The sequence below is a fragment of the Carcharodon carcharias genome, chromosome 17 (genome assembly GCF_017639515.1).
Source record: "Carcharodon carcharias isolate sCarCar2 chromosome 17, sCarCar2.pri, whole genome shotgun sequence".
NCBI classification, from domain to species: domain Eukaryota; kingdom Metazoa; phylum Chordata; class Chondrichthyes; order Lamniformes; family Lamnidae; genus Carcharodon; species Carcharodon carcharias.
Window position 1 is genome coordinate 14,979,122 of NC_054483.1, and position 26,761 is coordinate 15,005,882.

Genomic DNA, 26,761 nt, shown 5'->3' on the forward strand with positions numbered 1-26,761 from the left:
CATTTCTTGGAATGCTCCTTCCTTTTTGGGCTGGAGACACACTGATCAAGAAAGCTCTTGTCCACATTTCAGGAATTCCTCCCCCTCTTTGTATTGTTATTTTTCCACTCATATCAGGATGATCAAAGTCCCTGAAATCAATCAAGTTCTTGTATCTTTCTGCAATCTGCCTGCAAATTTGCCCGTCCATCCCCTACCCACTATTTGGTGACCTATATTATACACCTAAGATGTTATAGCTCCTCTGTTGTTTCTTAATTGTAACCAAATAGATTCTGTCTTGGAACCCTTTATCATCCCTTTCTAAAGCTATATGGTATATTTTAATCAATACTAACTCCTTTTGCACTTTCCTATTTTTCCTGAATACATTGTAGCTAGGAATATTACTTGCTCATTCATCCTCTAGTTTCAGCCAGGTCTCGAATACTGCTATTATCCCATGTGGCTACTTGTGCCTGCAGTTCACCAACCTTATTTACCATGCTCTGTATATTTACCACATGCACTCTCTTCCCATCTTAGTCTGCCTTGCATTGTTGTTGCTTGCCAGAGATTCCCCTCTCTCCTATTATCTCTTTCTTGGGTTGACATCCATTAAAAAAAGAAATTGGGCCTCTGTAATGTTTTTTATTTACATTAAAGGCAAGTTCTTGTTGAGGGAGAATATCACCTTCAGGACACTGGAGAAGGGAGGTAAATTGAAGTGATCAAAAAAGACAAGACATATTATATCATTGCTACTGATGTTATCTTGAGATAACGATGACCTTAATAAAAGTCATATTAGCACCGAGTGTATGTATATGTCACCAGACAACTGAAAAAAGTGTCAGACAAGGTTCTGACCACAGAAGCTTGGCTTCTCTCACATTTTGATGCTTTTTGCAAGGCTTTATTTGAATGAGAAAGGCCTAGATGTCTCTGCTGGTTTTCCAGAACCTGGGTTAAAAATAGAAATGGGTCAATTTTTTTTTTAACCCACACTGTACTTGTCTGGGCCACTTATGACTAACTTTGAGCCTTTTTTCCCCCTAGAAAACTTAAAAATTCTTGCGACTTTCTGCCAGCATCTCTCTATTATTGCTCAGTGAAAAGCATACACTGTAAATATAGACACAAAGTGAAAATATGACAAATGAAGCTGCACCAGAGAAGATAACAAGCTTGAAAGAACAAAACGGAGGCTTTGTTTGCACTATTTAAAATGTTTCATCCCACTTGGTGCTTACCAAGATGAGGGATATCAGAGTTAAGGTTTCAGGCTGATGACCTTTCATCAGAATGGTTCTCGTGAAAGGTCATCACCCTTTATTTCTCTTCACCGATGCTGCCTGAACTGCTGGGTATTTCCAGCGATTTCGTTTTGCTTTTATTTCAGATATCCAGAATCCACAGTATTTTGATTTTGTATGAGGGCTATCAGTTATGGACAAAAGATGAGATTCTCTTTCTTTGAACCTCTTCTGAGTTCAAGTGCAGGGTAAAAAGGTGCTTTCATTCTGTCCAACATTCTGCTCGAAGCCAGTGCAAGAAGATCACACCCGTATAACATTGATATTTCTGCACTGGTTTGAGGCCGGGAGGTGGCAACAAAGTAGGGTGTTACCAATTTGTGTTGTGTCTTGACCAGTCTTGTGGGGTTTTTTTTCAACCTGCAAGGAAATACGTTGAAACCACCCAACCTCATTCCAATTCCAGCTTCTTTATCCAATCTGCATGGGGAATGTGTCTCAACACATTCTGAATTAGTCCTGACAATGAAACTATTTATATTATGGATGGTTTCACCAAAGGAGGGAGAGAAAAGCTGGGGTTGTTCTCCTTAAAGCAGAACAACTGCTTACATTTACATAGCACATTTAATGTAGCAAAACATACTAAGGTGTTTAACAAGAGTGACATAAGTTAAAAAAGATCATTTTTGACAAGTTTCTGATACCAAGCCATATAAGAAATCAGAACACGTGACCAAAAGCTTGGTCAGAGTGTCAGGTTTTAAGGGCAATCTTAGTAGAGGAGAGAGAGAGGCACAGAGGATTAGGGAGGAAATTTTTAAGTTTTGACTCAAGGCAAGTGAAGGTGTAGCAATAATGGCAGAGCGATTAAAATCTGGAATGCTGACAAAGGCAGAATTGGAGGAAGGAAGCGATCATGAAGGCTGGAGGAGATTACAGAGATAGGGCAGGACAAGACCAAGGATGGATTTGAAGACAAGGGTGAGAATTTTAAAACTGAGGTGTTGACGAACCAGGAGAGCCATTGTATATAACTTGGCGTGGTTTAGGATACGGATAGCAGAGTTTTGGATGAGCTAAAGTTTATGTAGGGCGAAAGATGGGAGATTGGCCAGCACAGCACGAGAATAGTCAAGTCTAGAGGTAGCAAATCTATGGAGGAGGGTTTCGGCAGCAGATGAGCTGAGGCAGGAGCAGAGTGGGATTATGTTATGGAGATGGAAGTAGGCAATCCTGATGGTAGAGTGGATTTGGGGTCAGAAGCTCATCCCTGGGTCAAATATGGCACCAAGATTGCAAACAACTTGGTTCAGCCTCAGTCAGTTATCAGATTGATCTTGTTTGATATTATTCCTGTGAAATCTCAAAGGTACTATATAAATGTAAGTAATTGTTGTTTTCTTTCAATTAGACAAGTCATTTGGACAATTGCCAGAAATCAAAAGGCAGGTTGAAACTGTGTGGTCACATCATAACCTGTAACATCACTTGTTGGGCTGTGGAGAAATAACGAATCTATAATTGTTTTGGTAATTGAAAACATAGGTTGTTACTCCTTTGACCCTAACAGCATCCAGAAGAGATGATGTTACACATCTGCATTAATCAACTGCATTTTATTTGTGTTAAATCACTTTGATTGTGACACATCAAAACATCAGGCATTGTTGGGAATAACTGCTGGATTTGCAGCAGCCGTAAGGGATAATGCTTTGCAGATGCTGTGAAATCAAATATTTATAATTTCTGGAGCAAATTAATTTATTGTGAGAAGAAAATAAAGACTGAATTTCAATCCCTACTATTGTCTGGTAATTACTTTCTTATTTGGCAGATTATATCAAAGTGCCCCAATGATACTTGGCTTCTCAGAATGGAAATATAGGGATATAAAAAACATCGGCAGATTTTATGAAGTGAAAATCGTCACCGGCTTTGAAAGGCCCTGCAAGAATATGTACTTGTCACTTGCCAACATTTAACCTTTTGGTCACTCCAACAACTACTATTCATAATTTTGCCTCAATTGAACACTTTTAAGATGTAGGTTAAAGGCCTCAACTATTGGTAGTACAGAGGGTAAGGGTCCAGAAGGCAAACAAGATAAATTCAGTGCAGCATTGTTATTTCTGGAAAAGCAAGCATTGGCCAAGACAGGTTCAGTCAGCCAAAATTATACGAAGGACAGGTTTCACAAAGTCTCAGTTATTTCAGCAAAATCATTTGCAAAAGTTACTGAACCTCAGCTGCATTGACTTTATAAACTTATAGCGCAGGATAAGACCATTTGTTACATTACATAGAGGAATCCCAAACTAATGCCATTGCCCTGCTCTCTCCACAGAATAATCTGCTTCAAGATTTATTATCTTTCCCTTTCATAAAATTCAGGCTCGTGTTCCCTAGCATGTAGAAGGTTAAAGCTTGATTTGACTAAGGTTTTTAGGATTTTAAAAGGGTTTAGTAGGGTAGAGAGAAACTTTCTCTGCTGCTGGCAGAGTCTAAGCAGAGAGCTTAACCTTAATATCAGTCTTAACCTTAATATCAGTCTTAACCTTCCACATCATTCAGGAGAGAAATTAGGAAATAATTCTTCATGCAAAGTGGTACAAGGGTGAAAATCTCTCCCACAAAACGCAGTTGGTGTGAGTCCAATTAATAATTTAAAATCTCAAATCAGTAGCTTTTCACAGCCAAAGAAATTGAAGCCAGAGTGTGTGGATAGAGTTAAGATACAGGTCAGCCATGATAAGAACATAAGAGCATAAAAAAATAGGAAGAGTAGACCACATGGCCCATCGAGCTTGCCCCGCCATTCAATACAACCATGGTGGATCTTGGGCTTCAGCTCCATTTTCCTGCCTGCTCCCCATATCCCTTCCTGCTCCCCATATCCCTTAATTCCCTAAGAGACCAAAGGTCCGTCTATCCCAGTTTTAAATATATTCAAAGGTGAAGCATCCACAATCCTATGACGTAGAGAATTCCAAAGATTCACAACACTTTGAGTGAAGCAATTTCTCCTCATCTCATTCCTAAATGATCATGCCCTTATCCTAAGACTGTGCCCCATGTTTTAGATTCCCCAACTAACGGAAACAATCTCTCAGTACCCACCCTGTCCAGCCTCTTCAGAATTCTCAAAGTTTCAATAAGATAGTCTCTCATTCTTCTAAACGCCAGAGGATGAGAGTCCAATTTACACAGCCTCTCGTAACAGGACAACTCTCCCATCCCAGGATCCAATCTAGTGAACCTTCGCTGGATCGCCTCCAATGCAAATAAATCCGTTCTTAAATGTGGAGACCAAAACTGCACACAATTTCCCAGATGTGGTCTCACCAAAACCCTGTAACAGCCGTATCTCATTGAATGGTGGAAATGGCTTTTGGAGGAGCTGAAGGGCCTACTCTGATCCCTATCATTAAAAGGTGCCATGGTCTTTGCCTCAACCATTTCCTGCAGCAGAACTCCAATACCTTTGCATGTTGGACACTTATACTGATCTTTTCCCTCACTGTGTGAGAGAATTTTAAATGAGTATTATTAAGAATGCAGGCGCTCGGAGCTTTTGGTTGCTGCCCTGTCTAAGGTGCACTAATGGGCAGTAAGCTGGAGACGACTGGAAGGTAAAGAGGTCGAGGCCGATGTAAACAAAGCATCCAAAATTCTGACACCTGGAGTTATCAAAACATGACTGTAACCCTATATATAAAAGAACACACCACAAACAGTAATGTCACGGAAAACAAACCTGTGGGTTGTCCATGTACCACAAGAGCGCATTGTCTGACGTGTCCAAAATAAAGTATCGTCTCAGGAATTTCCCGCTGCCTTCAATCTCCTCAATGTCCAGAAACCCACAAACACGGCTGTATCGATCCACATATGGCATTTCTATTCTCATTGATCATCACACTGAGGAAGAAATGACATCAAATGTTAAATGTCTATCACAGGCTTTCAGATGGATACATGGAAAAAATTAATATGAATAACCAACGCTTTTAAAACAAAGTAGACCTTACCACTTCACAAACAATTCTTTGCAATAGTGCATTTTATATGATTTTTATATGTCTCCTAGGCAGAAAGCTAATATGAAGTGGAAGTAGTTGAAATTATTCAGAGAGTGGATGCTTGCTTTGTTGTAGCCCTTTCTGTTAACAAATAGCTACCCTGTAATCAGTTCTATCCTTTCAATTCCCCACCCTTTTTAACTCTCAGGTACCCTGTGACTATGGCCGATAATTCCTTTCTCATTATGTTTCCAGTTGTCATTGCGCTTTGTTTTACCGAGCTGAATTTTACAGGCCACCTATGGGTAGGAATGCAGGTAGGTGGACCCATAAATTAGGGTGCCATGCCATTGGCAGCTGGTCAACCATCAGCCAGCCCACACCTGCCCTTACCATGATTTCACAACTGGCACAGGAGGCTTCGTGTGGGTCGCTCACCAGTGGCCCAATTGAGGCTCTTAAGTGGGCAATTAATGCCCACTTATGGTGCTCATACCACTGCCGCTCTGATTTAATGGGCGGTGGGAGAGGCCGGTGTTCAGCATGTAGCCCAGCACATTTAACCCTATGAGCTAGTGGCCAGTTTAAGGAGGTGCCTCTAGGTGGGCTCTTGGTGCCATCAGAGGCCCCTGCCCACAGTTTTGCCTCCCCACATCCATCCTCTTACCCCTCCCACCCCCCACCGACCCTACCCTGCCCTGCCCTGTCGAACTTGCCCCCACCCCACCTCGCTGGGTCCTGTCAGACTGATCCCAGTGAGATCCAATTGCTGAACGGCACCTCCTTGGCCAACGCTCTTGCCGGCACTGCCTGTGTGCAGAACTGCCTGCCTCCAATTGGTTGGCAGCTCTATGAGGCAGGACCTCCTCCTGGAGATGGACAGAAGACCCGCCTGATACAAATTAAAGGGCAGTCGCCCAAACTAATTAAAGTGGGGCGAGCCAGCTAAGCAGAGGCCGGCTCACCCCCAGCATTTACACTGGGATGCAGGGAGCCTGCCCTCAGGCGTCTAATCCAGCCGATTGTTCCTCTGCAAGTGGTACTGCATTGGAACAGGGGTAGGCCATTGAGCTCCTCAAGCCTGTTCTGCCATTCATTGAGGAGAGCACGGATGATTTGTATCTCAATTCCACTCTGCTTCTCTAGCCCTTATCTAACAAAAATCTTTGAAGCATTGGGTCAAAGTCTCAACACAATCTGTCTCAAAGAGTAATACAGTAACAGTAACTATTCCGACAGGGCTCATGATCCCTGGCTGAGAGGAATTGATACTGTTAAGGAGGAGATCTTCATAAAACACTTCAGTTTGATCTTCGATATACAACTTTAGACATGAACTTCACGGAATAAGTTTTTATAGCCTGACCTTTGGAAATATATTAAATGCCGATTAAGAGATAAGCATATCTGAAGTCAGAAATGATGACAGGTCCTTGTAAAGTTAAAAACAAATGCAGGAGGGAGAGTATTTCATTTATCTTGTCAGTGAAAATCAAAAACTCACTGAGGATACTGTCTTAAAAGAAGTAGTCCAAACCCATACTCTGCAAGAGGATGATTGAAAATCTCGTCCAGTGAGCCAAAGTCTCATATCACAATCTGTATCCTCTGTCGTCTGCAATGTAGCCACACTGACGTAGCATTTACAACAGCTGGCTGACTAACCACTTCTACCTGACATTTTTAGCAGTTTGGGTGTCAAATTCAGGTCAGTGAGAGTTTGCTCCCGAATCGCAGCGAATGAATAGAAAGGTAACAATCAATAATTGTACCTGCTACATGTGTGAAATGATGGTTGGTTGGGTGAAAGCTGTAAAGTTTAATATATAAGCTTACAATTTAACCTTGGGCACTGATGTCACCATTCCACTGTGTTGACAATGCTTACAAGACCGCAGTTGAAGCCAATGCAATTGAAATGCAGCCCTTCACTCCCTCTGTAACATCTATTCTTTCACAATCATAGAATCTCACAGCAGGAGGCCATTACACGGTTGTGCCTGTGCTTGCCTGCTCTAAAGAGTTATCCAATTTACTCCCTTTGCCCAGCTCCTTCCTCATAATTAAGTCTCTGCAAACAGCTATCCAACCGTCTTCTGAACGTTCCTATGGAATCTGTTCCATCACTTTTTCAGTAGTGAGTTCCGGGTCATTAAAACCCTCTGTATGGATCATTTCCCTGGCTATAGTTTTGATACTCAATTTGTATTTTATACTAGCATTTTTAAATCCGTGCACTTTACCATTCCCAACTCCTCCCATTGCAACTGTTGGTAAAATGCGTCCATCAATACTAAGCTGGACCAGCAGGCCAGGGATGTCTGAGTCTTTATTCTCAGCCTGTATGGAGTAGCTGAACTGGAACAGGAGAAAGATTATTACAATTCACCTTGAAAGACTTCGACTTTGGGAGCGGGGTGAAGTTGGAAAAGGAACTTAGCCAGGGTTCCCACTCTTGAATGAGCCTATTTGAAGTGTAGATGTTGGGTAAGGACAGGATCAGGCTCAAGTGTGTAGGCATGTAAGTGAAGAGGAGCTGCTTGAATGAGGTACCTGTTGATTAAGGAGTGCACACTTGCACGATTCTGGTCTTTCCTCAGAGGAGGGAATGAAACTGACAAAGATCATGCAACACAAAAGGAGGCCATTCAGTCCATCATGTCTGTACCAGCTCTTTGAAAGATCTATCAAATTAATCCCACTTACTTGCTCTTTCCCATAGTCTTACAAACCTTTAACTTTTCAAGTAAATGTAGAAATGTTGCTGCTTTGACTGTTGCATTGTTCAGCCTGCGAGGCAGCACCAATTGGATGCACTGTTTCCACTCCGTATTTGGGCCAGAGCAATCATTCTTACTGTTTAAACCACAGCAGTTGAGCTGACTTCACCCAATCACTATAGAAAGTGCTTGCTGCACAACAAATGTTCCCCTAGTAACCACCATACCATCAAAGAACAGGACACTCAGACAAACGAATTTGAAAAGGCCCTACATTCCCAGCCACAGTAATGGCACACAATCAACTTTCATCTATAATTTTGCTTCCTTGTAATGAGGCTAGCCTAGATTGTCTGATTTGTGTTATTGTAACTCCAGTATTAACCTATTTATTTTAAACAGGTGAAATATTGCTGATGGGGAAATTTGTACTATTATCTTTACGCTGATGAAAGTTCACATAAACTATTTCATATTACTTTGTGGGGTGTCCTGCTAATTTCTATGAAATTTTCTTGTACTTTTCTAGTCCAATTTTCATTTTATTGTTTTGTATTACATGTATTCTGCCCAATTCAGTCCATTTGGACAAAAATGATATCCACTGTATCCCACCAGTGTGTGTCCTTTACTTGTTAATTGTAGATTAGTTGGAAGGAGAAGGCATTAACTTGATAGCTTATTACATCCTCAGAACATCTCGACAGCTTCACAACTAGTACATTACTTTTGAAGTTGAGTCACTGGTGTAAGTAAGCAGTGAAGCCAATGCATGCACAGCAGAAGCAGCAAATTAGATAAATGAGCAGTTAATTTGTTTTTCATAATGTTGGTTGAGGGGCAAATATTAGCAAAGATATTAGGGGAATTCCCTGCTCTTCTCAAATTAACGTCATAGATCATTTAAGTGCAGACGAGGCCTCAGTTTAAAGTCTCATCTGAAAGATGGCACTCCTGAGCAGTACTGCACTGAAGTGTCAGCTGAGATCACATGTGCAAGTCTTTAGTGGAGTTTCAGCCTACAATCTAACAGAAGCGAGCATGCCACATACTGACCAAGGTTGAATCGATAAAATGAGATGTTTAATGCATGTCTATGACAAGGGTATATTGGATATGTGACTTTGTCATGACCCATAAGAAATTCTGTTTTTTGTGTTCACAACATTTACACAGATTGTCAGAAAGAAGTGCTGCAAGGAAAAAACTTTCAGAGATTTCAATTTGTTGCAAGGGGCTGCTTCAAAGGAACAAAAAAGGACCCTGCAGCTAAAAACATTACTTATTAAATTATGACAAAAATGCACAGAGATTACATTAGGAATGACAAGGCAAAAATAAGATAGTAGACAGTCAGTAGACAGTCAGTTTCCTCTTTAATGGGTGCACAGCTATTAAACAAGGCGCATTGCAGATTGGGTTTTCTAAATTTTCATGAAGTAAATTTCATCACCCTTGAAAACTCAATGTAACAAGACTAAAGATTGGGTCGACACTTTGAAATTCTATTCACTCCTTCCTCTCATCGAGACTCTTGAAGGTTTTATTAGATTCACAGTTCAAACTCCTTACATTTCTATGTAAAACTCACTCATCCCCAAAGATAGTCAAGTGAAACTGCAGAATACCTGTCTGTTCCCACACTTCCATGATCTAACATTAATGCCCTCAATGGTGCTCCTTCACAGCACAGGAAAGCCATGTGGGCTGTGGAGTATTCCCAACCTTACAAGCTTCAGTCCAGTTGTGCAACCTCATATTTATCCAGCTGTTTTCGAAAGAGTTAATGGCCATAGATCAGCTGTTTTTATTGTAAATCTGTCGCACACATTCACAATGCTCTGTCCAGTCTATTGCTCAGCTGGCTGTGATCATTTGAGAGCTGACAAAACAGTGAAGTCAGTCAAAAATTTAAAAAAGCTTGCTGAGTGCTGCAACTTTCCCTATCTTCCCTTACTGTCACATGGAGACTCATAAAGAAGGCACAATGTATTGTTGTATCAGTGGCTAATTGCAATGGCAGTTGGAAAGTCAGCTAACAGCCAGAAGACCAGAATGTTGAGACTTTAAGGATTAGTGAGAAAGGGTTGTGTACGTTATGGACTATGACACAATCTTGAGGTCTTGATAAGTGCATCCCTTGACTGGGTCACAGTGTTGCCAATTTGTCCTCTCTTTCACTCATCCTCTCCTCTACATAAAAGAAATGAATACATGATGAAGTACATACAGCACCTAATCTCTCAGTTGACCTGATAACGTACAAGGAGAACCATATCTCTCTTCATTACATGCACCCTCCTATCTCAGGGGAACATGTGAAATCAAAAGAACAGTAATGTTAAATATGAGCTAAACCTTGAGATGGTCTGCGTGCTATCACGGTAGATTGTTCCCCCTTGGTATTTCCATTATAATCATCAAATGTCTTATCTAAGTAATCAACTGTTGTGGCAATACTGTATCATACCAGTCGCTTTATTCATGCTTCATTTAGTATATTTTTTATTGCTTTCTCTGGGCATCCTTTTATTTTACATTTATTTCCCCTCCACTCACTTAATTTCCCTTTCAAAAGTGGCTGCAGATGCTCTGTTCCTAGATAGCCCTGGGTTACTTGTCCTATCTCTCCACTGAAATAAGCTTCTTCCTTACACAAGTACATTTTTTAAAATATACACACACACAAAAAAAATATATAGAATGATATGTTGACAAGATAGGAGATCAGACATGAAAGGTTAAAGTTAAGAAATTGGCCCTCCCAGTGCAAAACTTTGGCCAAGGTGTTGCTGGAGTAGACCAAATTGTGTCATGCCCAGTTTATTAGATCTTTGTCTCAGATCAAAAATATTTTGGAAATTAGACCTTTTCAAATCTGAGCTGTAAAGCCTATGAAGAAAATGTATTGAGTTTTTTTTCAGTCTTTAAAGGGGAATTGGACAACACACTTGAAGAGGAAAAAAAAGAGGTGTGGGGCTAATTGGACAACTCTAACAAAGAACCAGCTTAGCTATGATGGGTGGTTTCTTTCTAGTATGATTCATTGAATCTAAGTCAATTAATTCTATTACCTAAGTCATTATAATGTCAGAAACATGGCAGCTAATTTGTGCACAGCAAGCTCCCACAAACAGCAACTTTATAATGACCAGATAATCTGATTTAGGTGTTAGTTGAGGGATAAATATTTGCAAGTACATTAGCAGAACCCCCTGCTCCTCTTCGAATTAATGTCATGGGATCATTAACATCTCACCTGAAAGACAGCACCTCCGACAGGTGTAGCATTCCCCTAGAACTGCCCAGGAATGTCAGCCTAGATTTTTGTGCTCAACTCTCTGGAGTGGGACTTGAACTCACAATCTTCTGACTTTAGGGGGCAAGACTACTACCAAATGAGACATAGCAATAACAATGTATGAAGGGCACTCTGTCACTGGCTGGATAAGAATTTTTTTAGGCAGCGAAATTCTGCAAATCTCAGCTGCAGAATTCCAGAGGTCTTCCCCACATTGATTGAAGTTTTTGTTCTGCAAAATGCTTCAAACAAAAACTAATATCAACAATTGGAACAAAGAGAAGTTCCTCTACTGTCTTTAAAGAGTGGTTTTCATCCTTGAATTATCCCTTCACTTGTACACACCCAATGATACTTTTACAGATTAATTTCTTTAATTTAAAACATGTACAAATATATCACAATTCAGTTTGTCTAATCCAACTGCCAAATGGTTAAAAAATACTCAACAAGTGACCACATTCATATGTTTAAATGTAATCCCTTAAAATACAATGCAGATATAGTCCACACTAAATAAAATGACCCAAACAGATGTGGAAATGCTGTACACTGAAGTTGAAGCAGAGTTTAATGTGGTTCAAATTCAACATGAACTCACTGGCACTTCAAATGCTGCGGTCTCAATAAAATGAAATTTTCTGTTTGTGTAACAAGGAAACAGAAAAAAGATGAATTTCTGTTCACTACAAGTTCTACCTTCTATTGAACATACTAATAATGACAGATGTTTACAATCTCAGCAGAAGCTAAATGGTTGCCTCACTCTTCTGTTATGTTGTAAATGGCGCACTTTACAATTTGTACCCATTTTTGTGCCCAGTCTCTTGTTTGAGAGTGAGTGAGATCATGATTACCAGTCTACTTTCCAATGTTAACAGGCCAATACCTATTTATGGGTCTTTTTTTTGTTTCCATCAAGGTAGCAGTAATACAAAGTGGGACGTTGAGATCATCCATATACTCAGCGTGCAAGCCCCCAGACTCACTCCCCACTCGGTGCTGGGTTGGCTGATCTTGGCAGGGTGTGAGCTACTTTTAGCCACAATGAAAGATGAAGGAGCAAAGAGATCCCACTCCCTTTTTCTGATAAATATTAAGCATTGACTGTATTACACAGAATTTACAGAGCAGAAAGAGGCCATTCAGCCCAACAGCTTTGTGCTAAGTTTACATTTCATGTGAACTTCTTCCAAACCAAGTTCAATTCAGCCTATTCTTCAATTCATTTCTCCCTCACATAACATATAGATGTTCAATGAGGACAAAGTCATGGTTTGTTTAAGATAAATGAGAGCACACAGAACTGGGGACAGCCTTTTGGTTTGGATAAGGAATTGATTAAGAGGTTGGAGACAGACAGTAGGTGCAAAGGGGAGGATGTAATTAGTGGAATCTTCCAGGAATTAGTACTGTGGCCTCATCTTTTCACTATATTTATCAATGATTTGGATAAAGGAAGAGAACTGTATATCTAACATTGTTGATGAGGTGTAGGTGGCACAGTCACAGTCAATAATAAGGATGGGAACAGAAAGTTGCAAAGGGGTATTGATTGGGCAAAACTGGCAGACAGATCCATGTGGGCAAAGCTTGAGGCCATCCACTTTGAACAAAAAAAAGAGACTATTTTCTCAATGTCGTAAAGCTAAGATCTGTGGAAACCACTAAAAGCTGGTGCACAGGTACAAAAATAATTAAAAAGGCTAATGGAATGTTGGCTTTTATCTCAAGAGGGTTGGAACAAAAAAGGAGTGGAAAATCTGTTTCAGTGTACAGAGCTCTGGTCAGACCCTGATCACATTCAATGCTGAGCACTGCATCTCCGGAAGGGGTTTTGATCTTGAACTGGGTGCAGCACAGATTCACTAGAATGACAGCAGAGTTAAAAAGGGTTAAATTATTGAATAGACCAGGCCTGTATTCCCTTGCGTACAGAAGATTAAAGGATAATCTGATTGAATTGTTTGAAATGGCTAAAGGAGTTGATAGGGTAGATAGAGAGAAACCATGTTCCCGAACAAGGGGGTTAACCTTAAAATTAAAACTAGGCCATTCAAGTGTGATGCTAGGAGGCACTTATTCAAATCTGGAACTATGTTGAGACTTAGCCAGTTAGAAATTGATTGTGGTTGATAGTAGACAAGAGCATGAAGGGTTACAGAACCATGGTGGGCAGAAGTAGTTAAGATACTGATCAGCCACGATCTAATTGAAGGGCTGAACACGCCTGCGGGGCTGAATGGCCTCCTTCTGGTGCTATGACAAAAATGGAACATGGTTATTGTGCTGGTACACTTGACACTGCAAATCAAGTTCTTCAGGGAAAGAACTGGGGAGAAGATAGGAACGTAAAAAGAAACTGAAACATTTCACACCTGCTTGCATCAGGAAGCATTCCTGGGTCAGGTACCTGCAGATAAAAGTGCAATGCACTCCTGCCTCAATGGCATATGTCACTGCCACTATTTGGAAACCACCCAGCTGCCTCTGTTTGGACTATTCCATTAATTTCTCCAAATTTGTGGTGTTTTCCAATCAACGTCAGTTTAGTGTCAATTTGTGCAGACTTTTGGGCAGTTTGATGCTGTGGCTTCTTTGCATGACATGAGACTAGGCTGTCTAAATGTATTTCACTTTGGATCCTTACACGCAGTTTGTAACCAAGGCATAAAAGGGAAAATGGAAACCCCATTTCTCCCCCATCCAGCAACAGAAAGGATGTCAGAGCATCAGTTTCAAAAGGGCGCTTGCATTCAGAACTTCAGTTCAATGCACTAGAACACAAACCATTTTACTAAGAAAACAACACTGACTCTTCAAGAAGGCAGAATATGAATTAGTTAGAAAAACAAACCTTTAATTTCCTCCCAGGTCTTTGGTCTCTGCCAGAGCAGGGTTTATGAGTGTGTGTGGTGCACTGCCCTTTGATTTTTTGCCTTCGAGAAAATCTTGCCTTTGACCTACGCCTTTTGATCAGCAAATACAGATTAAAGAATGAACTAACTTAGATGCTTCACATTTTTGAAGTGTACTCACTGCAGGAACATAGTGAAACATAGCAGCAAATTTGTACATAGCAAGGTCCTGCAAGCTACATCGAAATGAATGACCAGACAATCCTTTTTATGGTGATGTTGGATGAAGGATAACTATTGGCCAGGACACCAGTAGAACTCCCTACTCTTCTTCTCCATTCTGCCATGGGATATTTTATGTCCAGTTTAGAAGGAAGACAAGGTTTCAGCTGAATGCCTCATCTTATGTACTCAAATCCCTGAAGTGGATCTTGGCATGCGTTGACACAATCTGTCTGTCAGCATGAAACATTGATAGATTTCCACTAATGAGCTACAGGGTCACCTCAAGCATATCAATGTAATGATTAATTTCCTTTCTTGTGATGTTCTTGAAGACTTCCAGCAGCCACCCGCCTCATTTAGTCCCTTCAGTGGGAAGTGCCCAGGAGGAAGACGAGAACATGATCTAGAAGGAGCTCATCATTAACGTTAACCAAAGAGATAAGAAGAGAGAGAGTAAACAAAACTCACAATAGGATAGTGTTGGGATGGTGTTTGTTCAAAGGTTATAGCCTATTAGCAAAATGAGTGGGTCAAGTCCTTTAATAAATATCTCCTCTCTAACAGCCTTCATAATTATAAATCTATTTCAGTGATGATACTGTTATTTGTTATTGTTGTCTTTTAGTATAGGCTACAGGTGGGCTTCTCCCTCTAAGACAATATCAATCTGCCCGGGAATCTGAAGTTCTGATTCAGGATGCTAATTTTTTGTTCTATGATCACTCTGGGTCAAGGCTACCTAAGCCAAGGTGCAAGACAGCAACCTTTTGCTTCTAGGAGCGATCATTAAAGTCTGACTCTCCTTCACATACAGAGGTCATTCTTAAAGTATTGAGACTTCTGTGTCGACAGCAGTCATTCTTCTGCAGGGTTTGTACTTCAGGGCAATAATCAGAGGAGGTCCTTGCAGCTCTTGAAGGCCATTGTTTGGGTGGTCAGAAATAGTAGGCAATATCCAGGAGAGAGGGGAATCCTGCAGTGCCAGGAAGTTGGACTGCTTTGTCCTTCCATGGGAAAACCAAACAAAACATCAGTGACAAAAAGAAAGACTTGCATTTATATAGCACCTTCATGACCACCAGACCTCCCAGAGTTTTCAAGGCACAGAAATACTTTTGAAGTGTACTCACTGTTATTGTGGGAAACATGGTAGGCAATATACGCACAGAGAGCTGCCACAAACAGTAATGTGATAATAGCCAGATTACCTGTTTTTTAGTGATGCTGTTTGAGGAATAAAGGCACTGAAGACAATTCCCTTGCCATTCTTCAAAATAGTGACAAGGAATCTTTTACTTCCTCATGAGGGGACAGACAGGACCCTTGCTTTGCTCATTCAAAAGACATCACCTACAACAGTGCAGCACTCCCTACTACACTGGGTGATGGAGATATAAGCGCCTTGAAAGGCCTGGAGACGTTGAGGACCATTGTGACCTTGATACTCTGGATTGTCTGTAGGCCAGCTTGCTATGGGAGGAGGTAGGATACACCTTATAGATTTGAACCTGTGCAGTATCCCTTCATTCAGCCTCCCTCCAGCCTTCAAAAAGAGGGTGATATCGGAGCACTGACCGAGACACCTACTTGTACAATTCCTGCTTGCAGTGATCAAGCAATTGTGTGCTGCATCAGACCAGTAGGGAGCTGGTAATATGGTACTTATCCATATCCCCCCAACACATGTCCCAATCCATATGATGGGAATGATCTGGTTGTTCTTATGGAAAGTATAAACAAGGACTCTGGTGGTGTCTTTACACATTGGTATGTGATTATGATCTAGCACATCATTTAGAACTAAGAAACTGAAATTCTATGATTGATTCAGCCCATTCTGTTGGAGAAGCATTTGCAAGTGGTTCTGAGGCAATCACAGAATCACACAGTGCAGAAGAGGCCCTTCGGCCCATCGAGTCTGCACTGACACGTGAGAAACACCTGACCTACCTGCCTAATCCCATTTACCAGCACTTGTCCCATAGTCTTGAATGTTATGACGTCCCAAGTGCTCATCCAGGTACTTTTTAAAGGATGTGAGGCAACCCGCCTCCACCACCCTCCTAGGCAGCATATTCCAGACTGTCACCACCCTCTGGGTAAAAAAGTTTTTCCTCACATCCCCCCTAAACCTCCTGCCCCTCACCTTGAACTTATGTCCCCTCGTGACTGACCTTTCAACTAAGGGGAACAGCTGCTCCCTTTCCACCCTGTCCATGCCCCTCATAATCTTGTACACCTCGATCAGGTCGCCCCTCAGTCTTCTCTGCTCCAACGAAAACAACCCATCTATCCAACCTCTCTTCATAACTTAAATGGTTCATCCCAGGCAACATCCTGGTGATTCTCCTCTTCACCCCCTCCAGTGCAAGCACATCCTTCCTATAATGTGGCAACCAGAACTGCACACAGTACACCAAGGTTCTATACAACTCCAACATGACCTCCCTACTTTTGTAATCTATGCCTCGATTGATAAAGGCAAGTGTCCCATATGCCTTTTTCACAACCCCACTAACATGCCCCTCCACTTTCAGAGATCTATGGATACACACACCAAGGTCCCTTTGTTCCTCAGAACTTCCTAGTGTCATGCCATTCATTGAATACTTCCTTGTCGAATTACTCCTTCCAAAGTGTATCACCTCACACTTTTCTGGGTTAAATCCCATCTGCCACTTATCTGCCCATTTGACCATCCCGTCTATATCTTCCTGTAGCCCAAGACATTCAACCTCACTGTTAACCACCCGTCCAATCTTTGTGTCATCTGCAAACTTACTAATCCTACCCCCCACATAGTCATCTATGTCATTTATATAAATGACAAATAGCAGGGGACCGAGCAGAGATCCCTGATTATTACACAGAATGACATAGAATATATAGTGCAGAATCAGGACATACAGCTCAACCAGTCCTCGCCAGTGTTTATGCTCCACTTGAACCTCTTCCCATGCTTCCTCATCTAACTCGAGATTCCTTTATTCCTTTCTCTCTCATGCACTTAGCCAACTTCCCCTTAAGTGCTTCCATATTATGTACTTCAACTATTCGCTGTTAAGGTAAATTCCACAATTGCGACACTCTCCGGGGAAAGAAATTTCTTCTGAATTCCCTATTTAATTTCTTGGTGACCATCTTGTATTGCTCTTTCTCACCCCCTGAAACATGTTCCCTGTGTCGATTCTATCAAAATCTTGCATCTTTTGAAGACCTCTAGTGGGTCACTCATTGGTCTTCTGTTTTCAAGAGCAAAGATGGAAATGGTAAAGATGAAACTGCAGAGCTCACGATATGAGTCTCACTTTCTCGGACTGTATTCAACACTTGCAAAGTTTATATTCACAGCAGATGTGACACCCCATGAGTGCTGCTCATTATTTAACAGGGGAGTTTCAGGGCCTATTTCATGCTCCCAGCAGGGATTCAGGCTTACAAACAGTGCATCAGAGGGCTGCAGCCTGTGCTTCTCATACCCATTCAAATTAATGGCTGGAAAAATCATTGGCTTCTCACTGGTGATGTCTACGAGTGTGCTCCCCTTCCTGGGTCTGCAGGATCAACTTGATCATTCATAAAGCCCTTTCAAAATAGAAAAAACAACATCTTTGTGCAAAGACTGATATTCTTCTGGCACAATCTGTCAGGCACAGAGTATGGAAACAGATGGTGGGAATGTTCAGGTTACACTCAGATACCACGCTGTGGTAGTGGGCACGTTTCAGGGCTGATTGGTGGGTGGAGTGACCTTTTCTCATTCTTTGACAAAAAGATCAACACTTAGATAGCAGCTTTCATAACCTCGGGATGCCATAAAGCACTATACAGGCAGACAATTTGTGCACAGCAAGCTCTCACAAACCAGAGCATCTGTTTATTGTTAGTGATGTTAATTTTAGGGATATATATTGGACAGGACATTTAGGCTATTTCTCATTTCCCTGTGGGCTATATCTTCATCTTTATTACTCGCGTTACAGAGTTCTGGATTAGGATTTTGATGTGGTCCTGAATGATCTTCCACTCTATGAAATATATAAATGGAAAATTGTGAGGCCAGCGTGTATAATTTGCAGTACATGTTCCTGGTGCATGCAGCTATGAGACAGGCACGCCAAAGGTGCAGATTTGCGTTTTTGTTTTGAATGTTCGAAGCAAGCACATTCTACTGCTTTTGGGCTTTTCACATCCTAGCAGCATGTGTTAGGCTGCCAAACACCCTGGGTAAAGTGATGGGTTTTCCCCTCTCCTGCTTGGCGTCATTTTCAGAGCCTCCAAAAACTTAAATCCTGCCTTGTAAAGCAACTTTCCATGGTTGAAAAACAGAACGAGACGACGGGTGAAACATTTTGAAAGGTCAAACCAATCATAAAATTCACTCTGATAACATGAGGGTTAAGAAACAACTGTCTGTCTGCAACAGGCCATTCTCCAGACTACTGTGGCTTGGTGAAGGTTCTCAAGGCCACCTTAGCTGGCGCAGACTATCTGACAGATCCAGCCTGAAATAGAAGCAGCTTCGATTTTGTGGCCAGAATTAACAGAGACCTAAAAAGAAACTGGTTTCAGTGTGCCTAGCACAAGTCCCCAAAGGAGAGCAGATAAATCTCCAAAAATGCCAAATGAGATCACCTCTCCCCATCTCGTTAGCTTTCCAAAGTTCCTTTTCCACCATCAGTTCAGCTCATTCCGTCTTAAACACTTGAGCCAGATGTATTGGATTGAGGGGTCTTGTCTTTTCAAAGTTCCCGGTGACCAGGAGCTGGGTATACATCAGAAATCTGCTGTTTTTTCAAAACAGAGATTCTGAAATGTGCGGTGTCTAAAAGGTATCACAATGCTAGCCACTGTTCATAAATGCCAAAAGTTAATCAGCCGCCTTCATTAGAATTCACAAACTTCCAGCTCATTGCTGCCAAACATGTGATGCCACAGTGTGACAATTCAATTCACTTATAGAACATACTTGCAAACTTTCCATGTCTATTGCTTTTCCATTTGACTTCATTACATTCCAAATATTTTTATCAAATGCAGCCTTTTTGACCAGCATTGTCCCCTCTCTCTGTGCAAACTCTGGTTGGGAGTAACTCAGGCACCAACAGCGCCCATCCAGTAACTTGTCCCGGTGACTGGCAGCAGCTTATTAACAAGACATCCCCCAACTCGGCTGCACACAGCATCAATAGATTCCATCGGAAGCAGGAAGCCTGGCTGAGTTTTCCCCTCCTGAACCTAAGGTATATGGGGGGGATTTCTTTGACAGGACCTGGTACCTCGGAGTCATTGCCAGCCCCACACTTTATTTTTAAAGTGGGAAAGGTTCACTGGTGTCCCACAGTGTCCTCAGCTCTCATTTATGTCTCCAAGCAACTGGTAATGCACACCAGTGGGCAGATCCTGGTACCTCACCTCAGCTGATGAGCTAAACTAAGTAGGGGTTTCATCAGCTTCATCTTATGTAGATAGAGAACGTCACCCCTTTAAATGCATGAAGTCTGAAACAGTGGGAGAGGCAGATGATCTAAGCAAGAGGACAATGGCTGTGAATGCAGATACCAGCAAGAAGTGTGACACATCCAGGGCACTCTCCTGACAAAGATTAGGACCTGACCATACCATAGTTAACAATGAAACCTCATCGCTAAAATGCTGCTGCTTAAAATAGAAACCACTGCAACAGCATTACATCCAACCCAGGGCAAGAGGAAGGATCCTGAAGACGAAGAACCTGGTGTTGTAGAAACTGACTATAATGCCTAGAGAAGTGCAGTGTTCCCAAGTGAGATGAGCTAGAGGTAGGTTAGCCCTATGTGGGCGGGGCAACAGTGGGAACCAAACCTTGGGCCTCTAGCCTATAGCTTCACATCTCTAAACCATCAGCCAAGTTGAGTCCTTCTGAGCACTGGCTTCCTGAGATTTGCATCATTTCGAGACTGAGTAAAATCTAGACACAATTTCATAGACTCATTTAGATTCCAATTGCTTTTATTTTCTCATCATCACACGTTTAATGGTGGGAGTAGTTAAAGCATGGTTGTATGATAAAAGGATTCTGAAGCTGGAGGAAGGTATCAGTGTTTTATAATTGTCATTTCAACCTGCTTTGTCTTTACACTGTCTCCCACCATATTTTACAGCACCTCTGCAACTGTCAGGACCAGACCTGACACAAGATAGAAATGAAGGCAGTCTCCTCCCCTCACTTTATGATTTCAGTTCACACCCTCACTCTTGGCTTAAACTCATAATTTAGCGGTTACACAACAACGCCAAACTTATGGTACTTGAACACATCGATAAAAAGAGCAGAGATCTCCTGCAATCAGGTCCGAGGGTCAGGGTTCACGCGGAGTCAGGTCCGAGGGACAGGGTTCACGCGGAGTCAGGTCCGAGGGACAGGGTTCACGCGGAGTCAGCTCCGAGGGTCAGGGTTCACGCGGAGTCAGCTCCGAGGGACAGGGTTCACCTGGAGTCAGCTCCGAGGGACAGGGTTCACCTGGAGTTAGGCCTTTCTGCTAAGGAAATTAGGTCCTAAGATCCTGTACCGTGATGCAAACCTAAACACTGGGGTATACCAATTTCTACTTTCATGTCTTGTCACAACTGTATCTAAACAGCTTGCTCTATCTTGTATTTTTGATTTCATTGACTTGCAGAAAAGCAAATGGCTATTATTTCTGCTGCCTATGAATGTTGCAGAGGAAGGGACTTGCTCAGCAGTGTAACGTGTTGCTAAGTCTGTGATAATACTTGCAGGACCCAGACAAACAGTTCCAAATGCAAACTGTCAGCCATTAGTGCATCCAGAGCATTGGTGCTGCTCTCAAGCATGTGTTAGAACTCACTTCCACTTTGCCAATTTAATTCAAGTTGGACTCCATTAAACACTGTGGATCATTGACTTAAAATGCAATCTCATAGTTTGTGAGGTTTGAAAGACTTTTTTCCTAATTTTAGCTCTATTAGTTTGTGTGCTAGTGTGTGGTTTAACCACAAATTTTAAGCACAGAGCTGCTGTTTATGGGTTCACAGTGATTCCTGAAGAGAATTTCTGCTGTCATCCTCCATCCACCCCACAATACTGCTATGTTTAGTCTCATAAGAAGTCTCATACCCATACTGCACAGTGTAGGCATTGGAACTAATTATGCACTGAAATGGCTCAGGCAGGCCATTTAAGCCCCTACCTCTACAGGGGAGAGCAGGCTGAGGATGTTCTCCACCATCCTGTAGAAGTTACCAAGAAGTGAGAATGACAATGGGCTGGGGGTTTGATACTGAAACAGGAGGACTGACCTCCATGGCACAGATGATGATCTACAACAAAACAAAGACCAGTTCAGCAAGCTGGAGGGCAGATCAATAGCATTGCAAATTCTATTGCAGGATCTAAAGAACCAGATTACATGACAGCAGAAAGGTGGCTGAACTCCATTAAGGCTTTGGTACAGCTTGCAGTGCATGATACTTGACCTAAGTTAGGCACAAACAAACACTCACCTCAGTGAGGCCAGCCAGAACAATGATGGCTATCATTGTTACCATCAAGGAAGGTGAGGGAGAGTGAAACCTTTCTCAAGCTGGGGTTCGTACTATTCTGATCTCATTGGGTTTTGTCCATCTTTTCAGCCAGCAATGCAAAAGTAAGACTAAACCACAAAATCTTCATGTGCAGAGTGTCCTTGGCCCAACCATCTTCAGCTGCTTCATCAATGACCTTCCTTTCATCATCAGATCAGAAGTGGAGATGTTTGCTGATGGTCGCATAATGTTCAGCACCATTCACGACTCCTCAGATACTGAAACAGTCAATGTTCAAATGCAGCAAGACCTGGAAAATATCCAGGCTTGGGCTGACAAGTGGCAAGTACTATTCACGCCACACAAGGACCTGGTAATAACCATCTCCAACAAGAGAGAATCTAACCATTGCCCCTTAACATTCAATGACACTACCATCACTGAATCCCCCACTATCAATATTCTTGGGGTTACCATTGACCAGAAACTGAACTGGGCTAACCTGTGACTACAAGAGCAGGTTAGAGGCTAGGAACTTGCGATGAGTAACTCACCTCCTGACTCCCCAAAGCCTGACCACCGTCTACAAGGCACAAGTCACGTGAGTGATGGAATACTCCCTGCTTGCTTGGACAAGTGCAGCTCCCACAACACTCAAGAAGCTCGACACCATCCAGGACAAAGCAGCCGCTTGATTGGCACCACATCCACAAACAGTCAATCCCTACACCACTGATACAGAGTAGCAACAGTATGTACCATCTACAAGATACACTGCAGGAATTTAACAAGGCTCCTTAAACAGCATCTTCCAAACCCACGACCATCCAGAAGGACAAGGGCAGCAGATAGATGGGAACACCATCACCTGGAAATTCCCCTCCAAGTCACCCACCATCCTGACTTGGGAATATATTGCCGTTCCTTCACTGTTGCTGGGTCGAAGTCCTGGAACTCCCTCCCTAACAGCACTGTGGGTGTACCTACACCACATGGACTGCAGCAGTTCAAGAAGGCAGCTCACCACCACCTTCTCAAGGGCAATTAGGGATGGGCAATAAATGCTGGCCCAGCCAGTGAAACCCACATCCCATGAATGAATAACAAAAAAATATTGCAGTGCAGAAACTGTCTGAGGGGACTCTTCTGTCTCTCTAGACCTGGGTTTGACAGATTTCAGCACAGCCAGAAACCCCAAAGCGAATCAACATCTCACTGCACTTGCTTCACTCCTCACAACACCATTTCCCAACACCAACACAGTTACACACATCCCAGATCATCACAAGTGAAGAGCACCAAGTGGTGACAGATTAGAAGTGGGCACTATCATCTCAGCATTCTGGCTTCAAGAAGGAGGTTATTGGCCAAGTGTAATCATTTACAGGAGCCCCTGCAAAATAGACTCTAAGACATATCTAATAGTATGGAGTGAATGCACCAGATGGATCTGTGCAGTGACACATATACAGTTGTCCACATTGAAGCCTCCCACGGAGTGCATAGGGCATCTGAAGCATGGTCCTCAGAGGCATGGAGCTCTCAGAACAGTTGCAATATCCCAGGAATACCCAGATTGCTGCGACATACACCTTTGATGTCCATCTGCAATGGTGTCTCTTGTCCGGTTTCAGAGTACTGGGTGATCAGATTGAGGAAAGACAGAGGCAGGGACTCATGGCTCACCCAATGGTCACCTCCCCACAATGGGAGCATGCCTTGAGATGGGTGCAGGGAGAAGAAATTGGGGGTAAAATCATTTCAGTGTTGGGGCCATATGTTGCCTTCACCTTGCTAAATGGTTGGGACAAGGCCTGGGACTAGAGTTATCAAGGTATCTTCTTTACTAAATGATGCAGTCACAACAAGGGAGGGAATATGAACAGAGGTGTAAACAAACTCACTGTCAGTGAATACATGCCAATTTAATGACTGTATCAATCTAATGTTATTGATATTAATTGGGCATAATTAAACTCCTGTCTACCACAACAGTAAGTTGCATTTATATAGCACCTTTAACAGTCAAATATGACAGGAATATAACCAAACAAAACTGGATGCTAAGCCACATACAGATATATAAAGACAGGTGACCCAAGAGGTAAAACTAGGTACTGAACATACCTTTGCAATTACGAGGAATTTCCTTGCTACTGAATCTCTTTCCATATCCAAAAAGCAAATCAGCAGAAGTCTATCAAGCTGACTGATAAGCTGAATGTAAATTTACGTGATTGCACAGGAAGTGTGTTGAAAAGAAGCACCACCGTTACAAGATCTGTGATAAGACAACTTCCCTGACAAATTTGCCCCAACATATATAGCCCAGATGAAACAGCCTGTTTCATCATAAGTGAAAGCAGCAGCAACAGGATTTTGTGATAAGCCACAGAGAAACCAGAGCAACCCAATGAAAAGGCTGTAAAGCCAGCTTGTAAAAGCCACAAAGGCTGGCAGGGAGAAGATCAGCTTTCAAATCAGGATACTGCAGCGTGGGTTCCACACCTCCCATGTCGTCTGTGAAAAAAGAACTCTCTGCTGCAGCAAGGTTGAATGTGTACAGTCATTTTCCTAAAGTGCCATGTCACTGCAGCTGTCATTGGCCATAGTATTCTTGCTTTCTGCAGCAAGGCCCAAAAAAATAACCACAGTGAAACGCCTCTCATTGCAGACATGAAAGGACCCGCTATAGAAGAACATAAAAGAACTGATTGCTTGAATACCCTGCTCCTCACGTGTGTGTGTGTGTGTGTGTATATGTGTGTATATGTGTGTGTGTCCTGGGAGTGTGTGTGTGTGCGTGAGGGAGGGAGAAAGTGAAATGGGGTCAGAGTCCTGTATGGTCACAGCCTGACAATTTCATCAAACTTAAAATGTCATGGCCTCATCCAGGAAACAAGCGAATGGAGACAATGGATTGAAGTCTTGTATATGTACACTCTCTCCACAAAAAGTATGTTTTCTGTTTTGAGGTTGAAAGGTAATGTGTCACTTAGATCATGCCAACATCACATGGGAATAATTCAACAACCAGCTCAAATATCATAAAATAAAAGCAAAATACTGCGGATGCTGGAAATCTGAAATAAAAACAGAAAATGCTGGAAAGAACCCAGCAGATCTGTGGAGAGAGAGTCTGTATGACTCTGAAAAAGATGCTGCCAGACCCACTGAGTATTTTTCCTGCATTTTCTGTTTTTAGCTCAAACATCATCCCATCTGATAATCTGTAAATGCTTGAGTCTCCAAAGACTGAGCCGGTGCCTCATCAAGGTGGCTGTTGTTGAACGTTGTCAAGAGGCCCAAGGCACCTGATGACTCAGGAGAAATTCCAGACATGATATAAAGCATGGTTCAGATATACAAAGCTCTGGTTAGACCATACTTGGAGTATTGCAATCAGTTCTGGGCACCAAGACTTAGGAAGGATAGACAGTACTAACCTGAGAGAGAGCACAGCATTGAGTTAATAGAATAATAGTTGTACTCCAAAGGTTAAACTATGGAGGAGAGATTAAACAAACTATTCCATGGAATTTAGAAGGTTACGGGGTGATTTAATCAAAGGTTTCCATGATATTTATGGGAACAGGTATGGTAGATAGAGAGAACTATTTATGCTGGTTGGAGAGTCTAGAACTAGGGGATAGAGCGTAAACATTTGAACCAGACCTTTCAGGAGTGAAATTAGGTAACATTTTTATACACAAAGGGTAATATAAGTTCGTAACTCTCCCCCGCAAACTACAATTAACACTGGATCAATTGTTAATTTTAAAACTGAGATTGATAGATTTCTGTTAAGCAAAGGTATTAAGGAATATGGGCTAAAACAGGTCTAAGGAGTTCGGCTAAAGATTTGCCACGATCTCACTAAATGGCAGAACAGGTTTGTCGTTCCTATTTAAGCAGAAAGTTGGCCCCTTTGGCCCAACCAGTCCATGTTGGTGTTGATCATTCACATGAGCAGTAGTTCAATCACGTGAGCCCATTCCAGTTCCCATATCTGTTTTGTCTTGCGTTCGGGGTCTCTTTAGGGTTTGCCTGTTACCCCAAGACTGTTATTCATAAAAAACATTCTTGTTTATTCACAGATCTATATACATCTCAGAATCTCTACATGAAGTTGTACTTCTGCTTCCCTCCAGATCTCAGTTACTGAATCACGTGACATTGCATCATACTTACATCAGTATCAGGCTCTCCTGACGTTAACCCTTTACTCTACAACACCTTTTCTTAAATGTTGACATGATCTCTGCTACAATCACTAACTCTGGTAGTGGAAGTCCAGCCCCCAAACCCTCTGTAAAAACAAATCTCTGACTCTCCGTCCTAAATCTATTTAATTGACCATCTGTGTCTCCTCATTTGTAGACCTCTCAAACATGGGAAACAGTCCATTGCTATCTAACACTGTCCCATCCCTTCATCAATTTGAAACAAAGCTGTCAAATAAACCTACGTCATGTTCTCACTAAAACAGACCCAATATCTTTCTTTGTCTGATCCCTAATCAGACCAAGGGTGTGGAGACAGTAATAACTGTGATAGCACAAACATGGGAAGAAAAGAAACACCAAAATCTGATAGTGTTTCTCTCACACAAACAAATTGTGCAGTGACACCCAGGGGGTGCAACACTTGGTTGGTTTTATTAACGTGTTTCTGATAGAATACACTTTGTACCACTTTAGCACTTTGGCAAACTTGTGGTCGGAATTACAGCAACTGTACTAATGCTTTCAGCAGTCCTGGTCCCAATCCTTACAGCCTCAGTTACACTCACACTAGGGCTTTCTCTTGATTTTGGGGGGTGGGGGCTAAGGGATCTGTAGTCCAACCACATGAAAGGCAGACACTCTTCAAA

General features: G+C 42.1%; 1 protein-coding gene across 1 annotated transcript in view; it reads right to left on the reverse strand.

Moving 5' to 3' along the window:
- The window catches only part of LOC121290111 (pleckstrin homology domain-containing family A member 2-like), a 105,370-nt gene that overhangs the window by 71,606 nt on the left and 7,003 nt on the right, over positions 1-26,761 (reverse strand). Inside the window, exon 2 of the mRNA XM_041210295.1 lies at positions 4,993-5,156. Coding sequence (XP_041066229.1) covers positions 4,993-5,145 — 153 coding nt within the window. The 5' untranslated portion in view covers positions 5,146-5,156. The remainder of the gene's footprint in view (positions 1-4,992; positions 5,157-26,761) is intronic.